Below are 15,036 nucleotides of genomic sequence, written 5' to 3' on the forward strand. Positions count from 1 at the left end.
TGTAGTCAGTCACATGATGGATGGTGGATTGTCTGTGTGAAGCAGAGTGTGAGTGTCTGGGTGAGTGTTTGATGTCCTAAGACGAACTGTTGCACTTTCCAGGGCCCTTTGAACCTAGCAATTCCAGGTTTACGCCAGACCCACATCTTTTTAAGGAGGATAACACTACTTTCCCAGTTCTGAATTGTTAGCCAACAGACACCCACTGCACTTAATAGTGTGTACATGCATTTTATGGAAGGGGTTTTACACCTTATACAGAAATGTGTTCATGACACATACATAAAGTAATGGGCACGGTGGCTTGGTGGTTAGCACGTTCGCCTCCCAGTGCTGGGATCTTGGGTTCAAGTCCTATCTGAGTGGAGTTTTCATGTTCTCCCTGTGTCTGCATGGGTTTCCTCTGGGGTCTCCTGTTTCCTCCTACTGTTCAAAAACATGGAGGTTAGGTGAATTGGCTTCTCTAATAACTGTCCTGGTGTAAGGGAATGAGTGTGTATGTGAATAAATGCCTGTATGTGTTTGAGCAGGTTGTGTCGCAGTCACACAGCTTTGGTAGGTGGATTGGTGACTCAAAAGTGTCCGTAAGATTGAGTGTGTAAGTGAATGTGTGTGTGTGTGTTGCCCTGTGAAGGACTGGCGCCTCCTCCAGGGTGTATTCCCGCCTTACGCCCAATAATTCCAGGTAGGCTCTGGACCCACCATGACCCTGAACTGGATAAGCGCTTACAGATAAGGAATGAATGATCAAGTTGCATCAGAAGAGATCTGGATCCTCTCTTTGAGCCTTGCGTAGAAGGTCCATGCCCATTTATGTAAACAAGCGTTTTTATTGAGAAATATATATATATATATATATACATATTTAAAAACATAAACACAGACCATCATGATACAGTATTAGATCTGGCAGCCTCATGTGCATGTAAACACACTGCTATGTCTCAAACAAAAGAAACCATTACACGTCAGTGTAATAATGAACAGGTCTCAAGAAGCTATGCAATAACAGTGTATACATAAACAAATGAACATATTAATGCATTGGTCCAAAAACTTCAATGCTTCAATGGAAATAAGTAGTATGCAACTGTAGTGCAATAAATGTACAATATGTAACAAATAACCCCCAGACGTATAGAGCTGCTTTGAGGCATCACGTTGTAAAGTAGGCAAGATATCTGGCATAATTCACTGAGTAACTTTAAAAATATTACATCTTTCAAATAATAATAACTATAAAATTGTTGAGTAACAAATAAAGGAAATTACATTCAGGACAGAAATACTGGTGCTGCTATGCTGCCAACGATATGGAGGAGTTAACAATGGGGCTCATACTGTCTCCGTAGTGTAGTGCTGGATTCAGGCCTGGAATCCCTGTCTGCTATCTGTCAGAGTAACTCTGCTGCATCTGAAGTGATCCACTCTCCAGACTTTAATCTGTCAGTGCTGTAAACCGATTGGCTGGTAGATGTGGAAGTATCCGACAGGACATCTTCTGTGAACTGTGACCAGTCAGTAGATGGTCAGGAAGACATTCAGTGAAACACAGGACTCAAAATAGGAGGCATGGCCTTTTGAACCTTCTCCTTGAACAGTGGGTCGAAAACATACTTCTGTTGTTTTCTGTTCATCCACCTAGAGAGAGAGAGAGAGAGAGAGAGAGAGAGAGAGAGAGGATTAAGTATATACTGGTGGCTTCTTCAATATGCATTTCAAAGCCATGATAAATCAACAGCCCCTTTAAAGGAGTATTCCACAGAAGTTTCAAAATTTCTGTATAATTCAGGCAACAAGACATAAACAAAGTACTTCTCAGTGATTTCCCAGGAAATGCCTCATTGTGGAGAAATGTACTGAATTTACCAAAAGGATCAAAGCGGTGGTGATAGGAACCAGATGTCTGACTTAAAAGTTGCCTCAAGTTATCACATGAACCTGTGATAGTGAGGCATACTGTGCTTAGGTTTCTTCTAAAGGAATGCATCGGCCTCATTTTATTTTTATTCATTTCTGGCAAAGAGGTAAAGGCAGGATGAAGGGCAAAATAGACCCTCAGAACACATTTTTACTATCATCAACATTATGTACAAAACTGTTAGTCTGTGTACATATGGACTTTGAATTTGGAATTAACTGTGCAATTTGTAACGCATATTTTTTCCACACCACTTTTTTTTATTAATTAATCATGATTTCATTATTGTTTATTAACTGCTTATAACCAATTAACCAAACGAGCATTAAACTTACATTTTCTTCAGTGCCCATGCTATGAGGCAGAAGATGAGGGCTGTGAGGATGAGGTTGCTGGTCAGTACTATAGTGCTCCATTGCTCCAGATGTGTCTCATGTTTTTTCACCTTTTCATTATCTGTACAAACAGAAAGTGGGACACAAGAGGTTAGGAGCTGTTCGAGTGCTCACTGAAGCTCTTCTCTAGCATTTGTTTTTAAAGCATCGTGCATCAATCTGAACGGGGTGATTGTATTTTGGGACAGTGTAAGTGATTCTATTTGATTTTAATAATATTTAACATTATATAAAAATGCTTGTATTAAAATCTGGCCACTAGGTGTCAGTAAAATTGTTCTACACTTTTTAACTTTTAGATAAAATATCTGATCACATCTTTAAAGGCAAAATCATTTCAAGTGTTTTTAAGTGTGACAGACCTGGAAAACACACGGTTGGGCTCCACTCGCTCCAGAATCCTTCATCAGCGCAGTATCCATTGATTTTGGAACGGACTCGGAAGCAGCTCTTCTCGCTCTCACCGTTCCTCACAAATTCAATGGTGGTCTCCTCACTCACATTCGTCCACTAAAATACAACACAGGAGTGCATGAATACACTTGATCACTCCATTCACAACAAGTTATTATCCCAACTTTATCAATGGTAGGACTCCTTATGTTCCATACAAAAACTCGTAGATCTGTTTATAAGAAGGCTGCCTTCATATATTAGGACCATTTCACTGATCTGTCTAGAACCACTGACTTTTTTTTAATCACTGCATATGTGACCAGAGTTTGTTAATTAAATAGACACATGAACTCCATATTTTAACCGATTGTGGGGATTGCCTGGGGTAAAGGTAATATTAACAATGAGAGATTAGGCCAAGATTTAGGAAAGCTGATTATACACAGCCATAACTTAACAAAAAGACGCCTAGTGCAGGAATCTGTTGCTTGGAAGGGCATTGACCTTGAGGCATGAATGTGAATGTGTGACTTTGTATTGATGGCTTGTATTAAACACATTTATCTGACACAACTGCCAAGAAGCATTTCACCCAATGCATCTGCCAAAAAGTGGTGGTAATTACTTGAGAAGTAGATTAAGATTTGACATGTAACTTCAAAATGCCACATCCATTCAGGGTGTGTCTTAGTGTTTGAAAATGCCATTTAGGTGATGCAACATCTTTGGGTGAGTAGAACTGCGTTCTTCATGTGTGTTTAACAACAGTGTCATTGTATTTACTGCATTCAGATGTTTCAGAGGAAGCACGTGTTGTTATCCTTAACTCTAGCATACTTGGTAGTATTGTGTGATTGGGAGTGTTTTGCTTCGAAGGTGAAATGGCTAATGGCTAAATCTGTTGTGTCTTTACAAAACCTTTTTTGATTCTATTCCACATTTATTCAAATACTGGAGCTTTATTGAGGTGAAAAACTGAAAATATTCCTGTTCTATTGGGAGTGAAGCCTATTGGTCATTCTTAACCTGGTCTGTGCTCAATCATGCTGATAGGGAGTGCCACACTCTTAGCAGTGCAGAACTCTCCCCCACTGGCCGCAGCCATGTTTAAAGTACAAAATACATCATCTCTGATACAAATGGTCCAATATGTGTCAGTATTACTGCTGTTTCTTAACATGAAATGACTGCTTGCTCTTTTTTTAAAATCATTGTCATCACTTCCGCAAAAAGGAGCAAGGTGTTTGAACTCAGAAGTTCCATGTCATTTTCTGTGACGGTCCGTACCTTCCTCTTGCTGCCATCCATGAACTCATTGGTCCCTTCAAGCTCATACTCCAGACACTGCTCTGGCACATTACCAGTAGGGGGTGACCAGTGCACCTGGAGCAGTCCATCCTTAGTCAACAACTCCACATTAGACACCATCTTAGGCTTTACTGCAGGGAAAGAGAGAGAGTTGGCGAAATGGTGAGATAAGAGAGGGTGAACTGAGAGAGATAGAGAACGATAAAAGAGCAGGATAAGCTGGAATGAATAGAGAGAAAGTTGTGTTGCTATCTTCACATTGTTATATAGAGTCATTTAGCAGGAAAGTCTTGTATAAATATGGGTCATCACTTTGGAGACTTGGCCAAAATACTGCTTGTAAAGTTAGTTTGTCACAGGGGAGGTAAACATGGAGACATAATCAGTGCTAAGGGTCTTAGCATGTTTGTTGGACAGCAAATGCCTAGAGGTTAATTGCATTGACAAGTGGCTGTAGGTTTGTGTGTGGGGAGGCGGGGATGTTTCCAAGAATGTGTGCAGGCTACAGATATTGGTAGATGGGGTGAAGCACGAATTTGGAAATTGCTGGTGGACATAGATAAAAAACTGCAGTTGCCAGAGTGCATTGTGTTAACTACATTGAAGCCAAACATGGTGCTCTACTCTGAAAGTAAACGGATAGTTTATTTCATAATAATGAGGACACAGTTGATGAAGCATTCGAAAGGAAGTAGCTGATGTGTGCAGACTTGGTGGCTGAGGTGAGGGAACATGGGTGGCAGGCACATGTAAGTCCAGTGGAAAGGTTTTAGGGGCTTTGTAGCCAAGTCTGCCACATCCCTGCTTGTGCAGGGGTCAGAAACTAAGGGCAGCTGTGAAGGAGTTATTAGAAACAGCTGAAAGGTCTCATCAGTGGTTGTGGATAAGGAGAGCACAGATAACCTGGGCAAATGCTATTGTGGTTGTTGGTGATGTAGCATGTAAAGTTCACATGGAACTGGTGGCACTGAGCATGCATTAACAGTGCCAGTGGGGCTAGGTACAGCGTTAGTTACCAGGTAGGCCAGTGTGGATTTATTGATGGTAAAGGGTTGTGTAGAACTGTAAATCTGGCTTGGAGGGGGTGGGTCTGGGACGCCAGACTTCACTGTTGAGCATTCTGGAGGTGTCGTGGGCTTAATTCAGCGAAACACCAATGAGAGGAGGTGCCTACCTGATGACCCCTGTGAAGAGCTAGTGATGCAGTGGGTGGTTTGGGTACTCATGGCTCAATGAGTAACTGTAGTAGTTAAGGAAAGCTGGTTGCTGAATGGATCATAAACGACCACAGCAACCCTGGTGTGTAGGTGTAGGAACCATTTTGTGGCTGCAGGTTGGAATAGTGTGTGGTGGGCCCTATGTGAAGCTCTAATGGATTGGCATAGAGTATTTTACATATTATCTTATGTATGATTGTAATAATTACATGGAATAATTACATTATGGAAATATGCAATAACACAACAATACTTTTTACACATGCTGCTTCTATCTCACTGTGCAGCAACAATAAAATTTATTACATTCACAACACTACAACAGAACTGGTCACTGTGCAGCAACACAGTAATGCTGTTGCTACATCACTTTGCAAAAACACAATAAATTATATGTCACAATGCAACAAAACAATAAAAGTGTTTCTTTATCAGCTTACAACAATACAAAAAATCTGTTGAGTCTGACTGCGGTGGCTTGTAAGCTCACATTTTAGCAAGTATTTAGTTGATTACTGATGTGGAAGGACAAGTTGAAACTCATCACTCAGTTGTGGAAAGGACTAAGGTCACCGTGTCCTTCCACAAGGCTGTGTTTTTGTGCCAGTGTAGCTACCTTTGTTTTGAACCTCCAGGGAGAAGTAGGCGGGCAACAGGTCCCCTTCTCTGGAAGAGCCATTCACACACACGTTAAACTCCGTAAACTCCAGAAGAGAGGCCCGAGGAAACCTGCATCCTTTCCAGAGCTCGGTGTCAGGGAAGTACTCAGGACATTCTGCTGTTTCCTGCATTTCCCTGTGCCTGAGAGAATGAAGAAAATGAGGATACTCTTCTGATAGGGATTTACAACAGATGCTGGAACATCCATTCATTCAGATAGGTCAGGTTCTGATGTTGGTTCTCAATCACAAACACCATCCCAAAGGTAGTGGATGAAGTTCAAACATGCCAGAAATAATAGTTCTGTTATCCAACAGCCAGATGCTTGGGGGGTGGGGTTACCCAACTGGCAGTCTGTTGGCATTTTTCCAGGTGTTCTTTAATTTCAAGCTTTTTAATGAATACTATACAAGCTGTGCAGGTGCTGGACATATCTAGCCACAACAGTGAAGCTTGAACTGGCTGAATTTACAAATTAAAGGGGATAAATATAATGCTGTGCCCTGTATACAAATGCATCCATACTATCATTATGGAATTATATGTCTCTAAGCCTAACCCTATACTCAATCTTAATCTGAAAGTAGAAATCCAGCATTCCAGCATTAAGACGTATGTGACATTAAAATGTTTGTATGTGAAACAGAACTGTTTTCAGAGTAGGTGATAGATAAGAGATGTCTATAGGTTTTAATACTTTTAAAAGTTCTTCAAAGAAATCACTACACTAAACTAACATAAATGAATATTTTGGCTGTCCAATCCATCTGTGCATAGGTTAATGCAGGGTTTTAAAAAAGCAAAACACTCAGATTTGAGATGAACCATGACACATTCAATCTCAGTGACTTTTTCCCACACATGAAAGTCTCAAAAATTCACAATTACAATTTAAATGTCTACATCCCAAATATTTTAGAGCACATTGTTGTTGTGTAATAAAGCTTTACCAGTAATAGAGCTTGTGGTTAGAGTCTGGAGTGTCAGCAGAACCTGGTCGCCACTTGCAGTCCATGTACTCCTTGTTGTAGTAAACACATTGAAAGTCCCTTATCCGTGAGTCCTTTATTCCTGGAAAAAGCAAACAAACAAAAAGAAGAATTCAAGAAAAACACTTTACAATCGCAAACTTTCACAAGCAAACATATCTACATTATTTTGCTTTAAATATTAAAACCCCTCCTCCTGCTTTTAACCTACACCCGCCACATTTTACAGCACTGTAGGACCTATACACGAAGAGTGGGCTTGTGATGAATTAACTTGTCAGACAAATAGCTTTCGTACAATTTTCTTTCAAGTATGATTTCTTTATTCAGAGAAGTGCTTCCAAGTCCTGGTACTGGTCGGACAATTTCCTGCATGTTGTAGTTTTCTCCTCACTCAATTACACCCACTCCCACTTCAATTTCAGAAGGGGATTAGCTTGTTGTTTGCATCAGGTAGGTTGTGAGGTTGTACAACATTTGCAAACCAGTTTCTATAAAATGAATGAATTCAAGCAACAGTCAAAGAACTACTTGAAATGCCCACTAGAACACTAGGAACCACCTGGAATAGCCTAACAACCACCTGGAATAACTATTAAACCCATTACATAATGTACAGCTGCTTTAACTTGGCAAATGCTTTAAGAAGCCAACTTAATATTCATCCATGAAAGCTTCCTTTCTAATCACCGTCTAAGGATTATCATTTAATAACATGAATTCTTACATAAAACCAAGGCAAAATATGCATCAGTCCGCAATTTATGACCTGCTGTCTACAGCTTAAACATCTAAGCATGTTTTATGATTTTCTTGTGTTTATGTTTATCCTCTTCCTCTGCCGTGAGTTTGAGTGAAAGAACTTCCTCGATGATTGTTCTGTGGAAAGAGGAACATCACCTTGTTCTATTTCTTTTAACACTTTGTTGATGAAACAGCATTTTGCCCCTCAGACTACCGGATAAACCTGAATATTTCAAAGCAGTTTATAGTTCCATCAGGGCCACAAATCTGAGAAAGATCATATCTAATTAAATCAGTGTAGACTCTAGATTACAGCACAGAATGACCCAGGGGGGAATTCCTGCTACACTTCTAAGGAAGTAATCAGAAACAGGCCCTTGTGACCCAGATATTCCACCAATCCACAGTTAACCCTATATAAATATTTTCTTCACAATTGCTGCATTTAGTTTAACAGTGCCTAATTCCTCTCCGGGAATTTCTTCCTACACAAAATCCTCACTGAACTGTCAGCAAATGATGACTACTCTAAGAACACTAATGGATTGTGGGAATTTTGTGGGTGTTTACATTAAATGGTAAATGTCTGGGTGAACAGCTTTGTTTTCTGAAGAAACAGAGTAAAAATCCAAAGTGTGGAAGGTCTTCAGGATCATTTCAGAATGAGAGAAAAAAAATATACACCAGGGTTTTAAAAGGAGGTTTGTTTAATCTTCACACTAACAGCTTCTAATCCTCTGGGAAGGCTTTACACTCAGTGCTGTATTACACATGCATTACACATTAATGCTCTAATGAGGTCAAGTAATGTTGTTGACTGATTATTGCAGCTTCATAAATACCACTCTAACTCATCCCAAATGTACTGGATAGAGCTCCAACATGGAGTTCGAGATCAATTGCTTTACAGTCCAATATTGGGGTCTTTACACCACTTTAGCCAACTCCTCACACTGGGCATATGTATAACTGCTCCAGTGTCCCATATCCATATATCCCATATCTAGTGTGTGTATATCTGATTGTCTGTGTCTACAGCTGGTGTCCTTATTATAAAGGGTGTCTATAAACCTTTGGTCATTTAATTGCAGAGTGAAACTAGGTTTTTTGTTTTTTTTACTCACTTGCTCTTAGCTGGAAAGTACAGCATGACCTTGTTCAGTGGCCCTGATAATCCCATTTTAGTTTCAGTCTGATGGCTCCTCTGAGCCTAAACTGGAGAGGTGTTGCTTTACTTTTATTTACCCTCTAAACAATCACTGCTTCTGTGAAAAGACCCATCAGCACAGGGCAGTAACTTTCCACCTTTTGTCCAAGTGTTTTAAACTAACACATCAGATTAGTTTTGGTTAGCAGGCATGAAGACTATCTTTATGGTATGTTATTTAGCACAAAGAAAAAACAGGACTCGATAACTACACAAACCAGCATTGCACAAATTCACTATTCAATCTTTAGGAATCTTTGGGGTGTCAACCAGTACTTATGTCTGACTTGTAGGCTAACATTTCAAGCATGCTATCATTAATCTTGCTCCATTTGTCAAGTAGAATTGTACAGAAAACTAGCAATCACTGAATGGAATCACACCCTGAAAATCAGCAGTTATTGTACTTCTTCTACATTGATCTGAAAGTTTTCTCTGCTGCTGGTTTTTGAAGATATGTTTTGTCACAATGCCTTTTTTCTGCCCATTTCCTGAACACTGTTTCAACCCTGAAGGTCTACAAAAGGCCCAAATAAACCTATCCTCCAAGCATCCTACCACGATTATTACATCTAGGGGTGAGAGCAGCACCACTGTAGAAGGTCTTTAGTTATGTTTACAACAGCTAAGTTGATGACACTATGCCTTTCTAAAAAATTTTTAGCCCTTTCTTCTGTTGAGAGGGCTGAAGTAAAGCATGCCCAATATATAGACATGCTCCTTCATTAGCTTAGTAAAATGCTATCTTTTTTCCTAAAAATAATTAAATACAAGCTTTCAGAGGATCCCCAAACCAAAGGGTCCACAAACTTTTGATAGGTTTTGAAGAACTGCCTCAGGAAAGAAAGAGCTCATGGCTCAGTGATGTACCTTTGTGCTCAAAGGTCTCCACAAACTCCTCCTCCTTTCCCAGGACCTCCACCCCACTGGTGCATGGCCCCTTCACCAGAGTGAGCATCTTCAACTGGATGGGTTTCTCCAGGTCAAATTGAGCTTCGTATGACAATTTCATTGTCCGCACACTCTATAAGACACACAAACAAATCCATCAGCCACCACAAGGGGAAAGCAAAAGTGAGAAGTGAAAGCAGCGTGTACAACAGGATCTGTCAGTGAAAGATTTATATCTTCTAGTGTACACAACCCCAGACAGATTTATGGAACAAACTCAGTATGCTTCACTTTCTGGTGATTAGCTGTGACATGTTTACTTTGACCTTCTTTTTCTCTGCGCTGGAGACTTATGTAGCTGACAAGTAAAAGTAGCTTGCATACAACCCTTATATGTTTTAAGGAAAATGTTCAAAGTGTTTTAATTTTATGATCAGATGATATGTTTACTCCCAGAATCTATTATAGTTAATAATTAGGGCTACTTTCAGTCTGACCTGTTAGCCATTCAGAAACGTTCAGGCTGTAACTCATATGGTTTTCAAACATTCCCTGTAGTTCCCTCCATTTTGCAAATGAGAACATTTTCGAGCCTCCCAAAACATCCACAGCTTCTTATTGAACAAAACAGTGACAGTTTACAGTAGAATTATTACAATTGACCTGCATAATGTACACTATGTACTACCTTGCTGCAGACTCCCTCCCCAACACACTCATTTAAACATTCCTTTAAACAGGAAGGGGTTATATGCTTGTTTCATGTCATCAGACATTAGTCCAACATGGCTACTACTATTGTTCAGTGATGCAGTGTACTCTAGCCCATATTTATATAAAATATTAGTGTCATACAATTTCAGAGACAACTTAATCAGGTTAGTTTAGCTTACAGAACAACCATACAATGTGAGAGAAATGTGGGGTAATTTAGGCTGCAGGTTTCATGATGCTAAATGTTGTGCTGTAAGCCCCCAATAATGAACATAGTTAAAGTAAAAGAACTGACAACATTGGCCTCATAGTTTAAATTAAAACATGAAACATGTTGATCATACAGCATCTTAACACTGATGATGGCCTAATGAAATGTGTGGAGAGGGAACCTCCATGTAATATGACCAGGAAGAAATAAGATATATTTATTACACAGCTATTTAAATCTATCATCTGTGCCCTGTCAAATCTAATGACACAAAGCCCAATTTAGAGAGGAATACAATGTAAACAGAGTGGAGAGGCTATTGTCTGTGAATAGGAGGGAAATCTAAATCAGTGTTTACTCGGGAACAGGATGCTGATAGCAATGTTTCAAATATATTTAAGATCCAGAGAAAGTGATTAACTGTGGCCATAACTCAAGCTATGTTTAGTTCAAGAGAACTTCTGGGGAAACATCTATGTTTTTCTCCTCTCTCAGAACCTGGATAGTGTTAATTTCTGTTCAATATATGCTCCCCTTTAGTCCTGGTTAATGTTGGCATGTGCTGTCATCTTGGCCTTGTGCCTGCATAATGCAGTTCAGTGAAACTGAATCTTCCAATCTTCTACAGAACTCAGCTGCAGGCTTTTCAGAGAGATATGCCAAGAATCATGCTTCATCTGAGACACATGCGGTGCTCAGTGTGACCTGACAGAAAAAGTTACCTTTAAGTTCAATTCTTTCATTCCAGCTTGAACTGAATAGTGCAGAAATAGTGGAAGCAGTGGCCATTTAGAGAAATATTTTTGCAAGTGTCAAGAACCTTTTAAAAATTTAAATAACATCAGAGCAAGGTGCACATTCTTTGATATGTTCTTCATACTCACGCACTGCTCTTTCAAACTTTTTTTTTAAGAACTAAAACTGGATCCTCCCTGGCATTGCCAAGAGCCCAATGCTTAGTTCCTGTAAGCAAACAGCATTACACTTATACTGTAACCCACAGTTTTAAATGTACCCTTCGTTTTGCCCCTAAACTATTTTCTGCTCTGCTCCATTCTTTTTGGAGAGTCACTTCACCAAACAAAAGTAAATACTAAGCACGGCAGCTGGAATATTTCAGACAAGAAAACACCAAACACTGTCCAGAGCTAATGTTGCTGACTCAAGAAGGGATCTACTGCCTACACTCAAGGACAGTGTAGCAGCCAAAAACAAAAATAACAATGTGAAGGTCAGGTCAGACTCTGGGGTTACTAAGCAGATAAGGCCTGATTTGCACCAATGTGACACTGGGAGCAGTTGGAATCATGAAAAATCCCCATAAGGGTGTGCAAGGACAAGCATGTTCACTCTCTGTTCATTTCTGTTTGCCTGCATCATTTCACCTCTCTTTATTAAATGTTACTGATTTATTTTTGGCAGTGATGATAATTTAATGTTAGTCTTAAAGTGTTAAAGAAAATATAAAAGAAGGATGGAAATTATTTGAAGGCTGTTGATTTAACGATCTTATCTCGTGGCCTCTGAGCCCTGTGGGACATGGTTTCGGAGGGCTGGTGTTCCAAAGCACAGCATTTCCCTTACCAAGAAGTATAAAACATTCATGAAAACATTTATTCTGTTCTACATTTTATTCTACAATGCAACTCTCAAGAGATGAATAAGCAAAGTGCTTTGCAGTCCTCCCCAAAACCAGTTTATTCTACTCAGAGAGGGTCCCTCACAATGGGCCGACTATGTCTGAAATTGGTTTAGTACAGAAATTCTGATGCAGGCAATAAGGTGTCAATATAATGGCTGTTACGTGATTTGAAGACAATAAGTTGTTGGAGAAAATAACTGATTGCGCCCATAAAATTGCAAACAAATGTCTTCAAATTGTTTAAATTGCTGGTTTATTCATAAAAACTCATAAATGATGGACTCAGTGTTTAAATAAGCAGAGGCTTATACATGAAGGCTGAAAACATTAGTAAAGTAACAAGCATCTGCATGGTCTCTTGTACATAACTGGGCAGGCACTATTAAGAAACAGAGCTCCCAGAGAGACCTTTCCTTGCGTGAATTGTCTTTTCAAAGAAAGATCCTCTGTTGTATATGGTTACTTTAAGGACCCATACAAATATGGCTCTGTGTAAGAACATCTTGTTTGTGTGTAAATGTATCGTGTTCTCATACCCTCCATCTCCCGGTGTAGGTATCATAGAAGCGGAGTTGGTAGCGAACGGAGCAGTCGCTGAGGTTCTGAAGGCGGCTCGGTCGACTCCACTCTATGATTAGATGACCCAAATGGCCAGGGTCCTTGATCTTTATATTGGCTGGAGGGTCCACTACAGATTAGAACAATAAAAATGACTAACTTGGAATTATTCATTGGCTATTTACCACAATTAAATGTATGTAGTGTAAGCTCCAACAATACATAGCAAAGGAAACATGGTCAATTTGAAGACTCAACTATGGAAACAAAAAGGGTCAAAAAGATTTTGAGCTTGTAAAATAATACTCACAGATGTAACTGAATTTGTAACTGTGTTTGAGCAACTACATACACGTAAAGTACAGATCCACAAATCACACATTTCCACATAAAATCACACATTCACAACATTTGATTTACAAATGCAAATCTACACATTTAATAATTATTTCTATACATGACAAATAATGACTCTCACTGCCACGGCCCGGGTTCGATTCCTGGTCAGGGAACAGCTGTTTAGGGGCGGCACGGTGGTGCAGCAGGTAGTGTCACAGTCACACAGCTCCAGGGACCTGGAGATTGTGGATTCCAATCCTGCTTCGGGTGACTGTCTTTGGTGTGTTCTCCCCGTGTCCATATGGGTTTCCTCCGGGTGCTCCGATTTCCTCCCACGGTCCAAAAACACACGTTGGTAGGTGGATTGCCGACTCAAAAGTGTGTGTGTGTGTTGCTCTGTGAAGGACTGGCGCCCCCTCCAGGGTGTATTCCTGCCATGCGCCCAATGATTCCAGGTAGGCTCTGGACCCACCGCGACCCTGAACTGGATAAGCGCTTACAGATAATGAATGAATGTATGAATGAATAAATTTGAGCATTTCAATACATTTGTGGATTTGAATTTCACGTGTATGTAGTCGCTCACACACAGTTACAAATTCCTTTACATCTGTAGGTATTGTTTTACAAGCTCAACATTTTTTTACCCTTTTTTGACTCCATACTCACCTGACAAGCCTGCAACTTCAACTCCAAAAGAACTGTGCTGAATCAGCAGGACGAGTAAAAGAAAACACATCCATAACAGCGCTGTGGTCATTCTGTTTTCTACGCAGTTCTCCAAGTCCTGCACAGTGGGGACAGTCCGTAAAAGAGAAAGTCAACACAAGACAAATTTTCAGCTCATCTCATATCCACTGTGACAGTTTGATAAACCATGACCTGTGCAAAGATAATTCCACAATTTTAATATACAATTCTTATTTTGTTCCAAGATGTTAATCCCACTAAAATTAAATAATGTTTGCAGGACAGAAAAAAAAATCTCTTCTTTTCACTCAACAGGATTTCTCATATGACCAGTATGACTATATTTTCCAAGTGAGATAGTTTAAGAATACAACACACACGCACAAAACAAATTACCAAAAGCAAATAAACTTCAAACCACAAACAAATTTTTCACAGCCCAGCCTGTGTAGATAATGAAAACCTGCCTCACGAGAAACTCTCCAAACCAGACAAGCTGACCTAAAAAAAAAAAAAAAAAAAAAATTTCCACAAAGGAGTCTCATTGTAAAACTATTTGGAAGAAGGATGTCTTGCTCAAAAGCATGTTGCTCTAGACGTCTCCTATACATTCCATAGGAGAAATATTCTCAACAAAAAAGGAGACTTTAAACAGTGTCTCCATTGTGATCTCTAAATCTCAGCCCTGACATCACTGAGGTCTTATCTCAGGAGAAATATTTGCGCACCTGGAGTTTTTTTCTAAAGCAAACAGGCTTGAATTTCACGCTAAACAATACATCTAAGGTAATATCTCAGTAGTTTGATACAAATTATTTATAATAAATAAAAAACCCAGTATTGATGACTTGCAGTAATTCTTAAATTCCAATGGAAATGAATAGAACATATTTGTATTTTATATCTTTTTTCATTTTGGTATTTTTCTATTAGTAAATTCAACAAAAAAAAAATCTGACACAGTGTGAAGAGCTCTGCTGGTAAATTACATTAAAACATTTTTAAAGGAAAAACCTGAAGATAGAAAACTTGAGAAGAATTTAGAATAAGGAATTAGAGTAAGAATTTAGAAGAGAACTCACTCTGCGGTTGAGAGATGGAGCGCTCCTCTCCAGGGATGATGCTGTCAGTGAATGTGTTGCAAGGCTCTGAGA

The 15,036-nt window shown here is 39.5% G+C and overlaps 1 protein-coding gene across 1 annotated transcript; it reads right to left on the bottom strand.

Annotated features, from left to right (window-relative positions):
• Positions 1 to 827: 827 nt before the first annotated feature.
• Positions 828 to 15,036, bottom strand: il13ra2 (interleukin 13 receptor, alpha 2). The gene is made up of 10 exons (XM_066658822.1): positions 14,965 to 15,036; positions 13,862 to 13,979; positions 12,832 to 12,983; positions 9,708 to 9,861; positions 6,848 to 6,968; positions 5,854 to 6,038; positions 4,000 to 4,151; positions 2,679 to 2,826; positions 2,257 to 2,377; positions 828 to 1,641 (listed from the first exon to the last, which is right to left on the bottom strand). The coding sequence occupies exons 2-10, from the start codon at positions 13,950 to 13,952 to the stop codon at positions 1,542 to 1,544; spliced, it is 1,224 nt and encodes a 407-aa protein (XP_066514919.1). The 5' UTR covers positions 13,953 to 13,979; positions 14,965 to 15,036; the 3' UTR covers positions 828 to 1,541.

This window comes from Hoplias malabaricus, chromosome 2 (assembly GCF_029633855.1).
Source record: "Hoplias malabaricus isolate fHopMal1 chromosome 2, fHopMal1.hap1, whole genome shotgun sequence".
NCBI classification, from domain to species: Eukaryota; Metazoa; Chordata; class Actinopteri; order Characiformes; family Erythrinidae; genus Hoplias; species Hoplias malabaricus.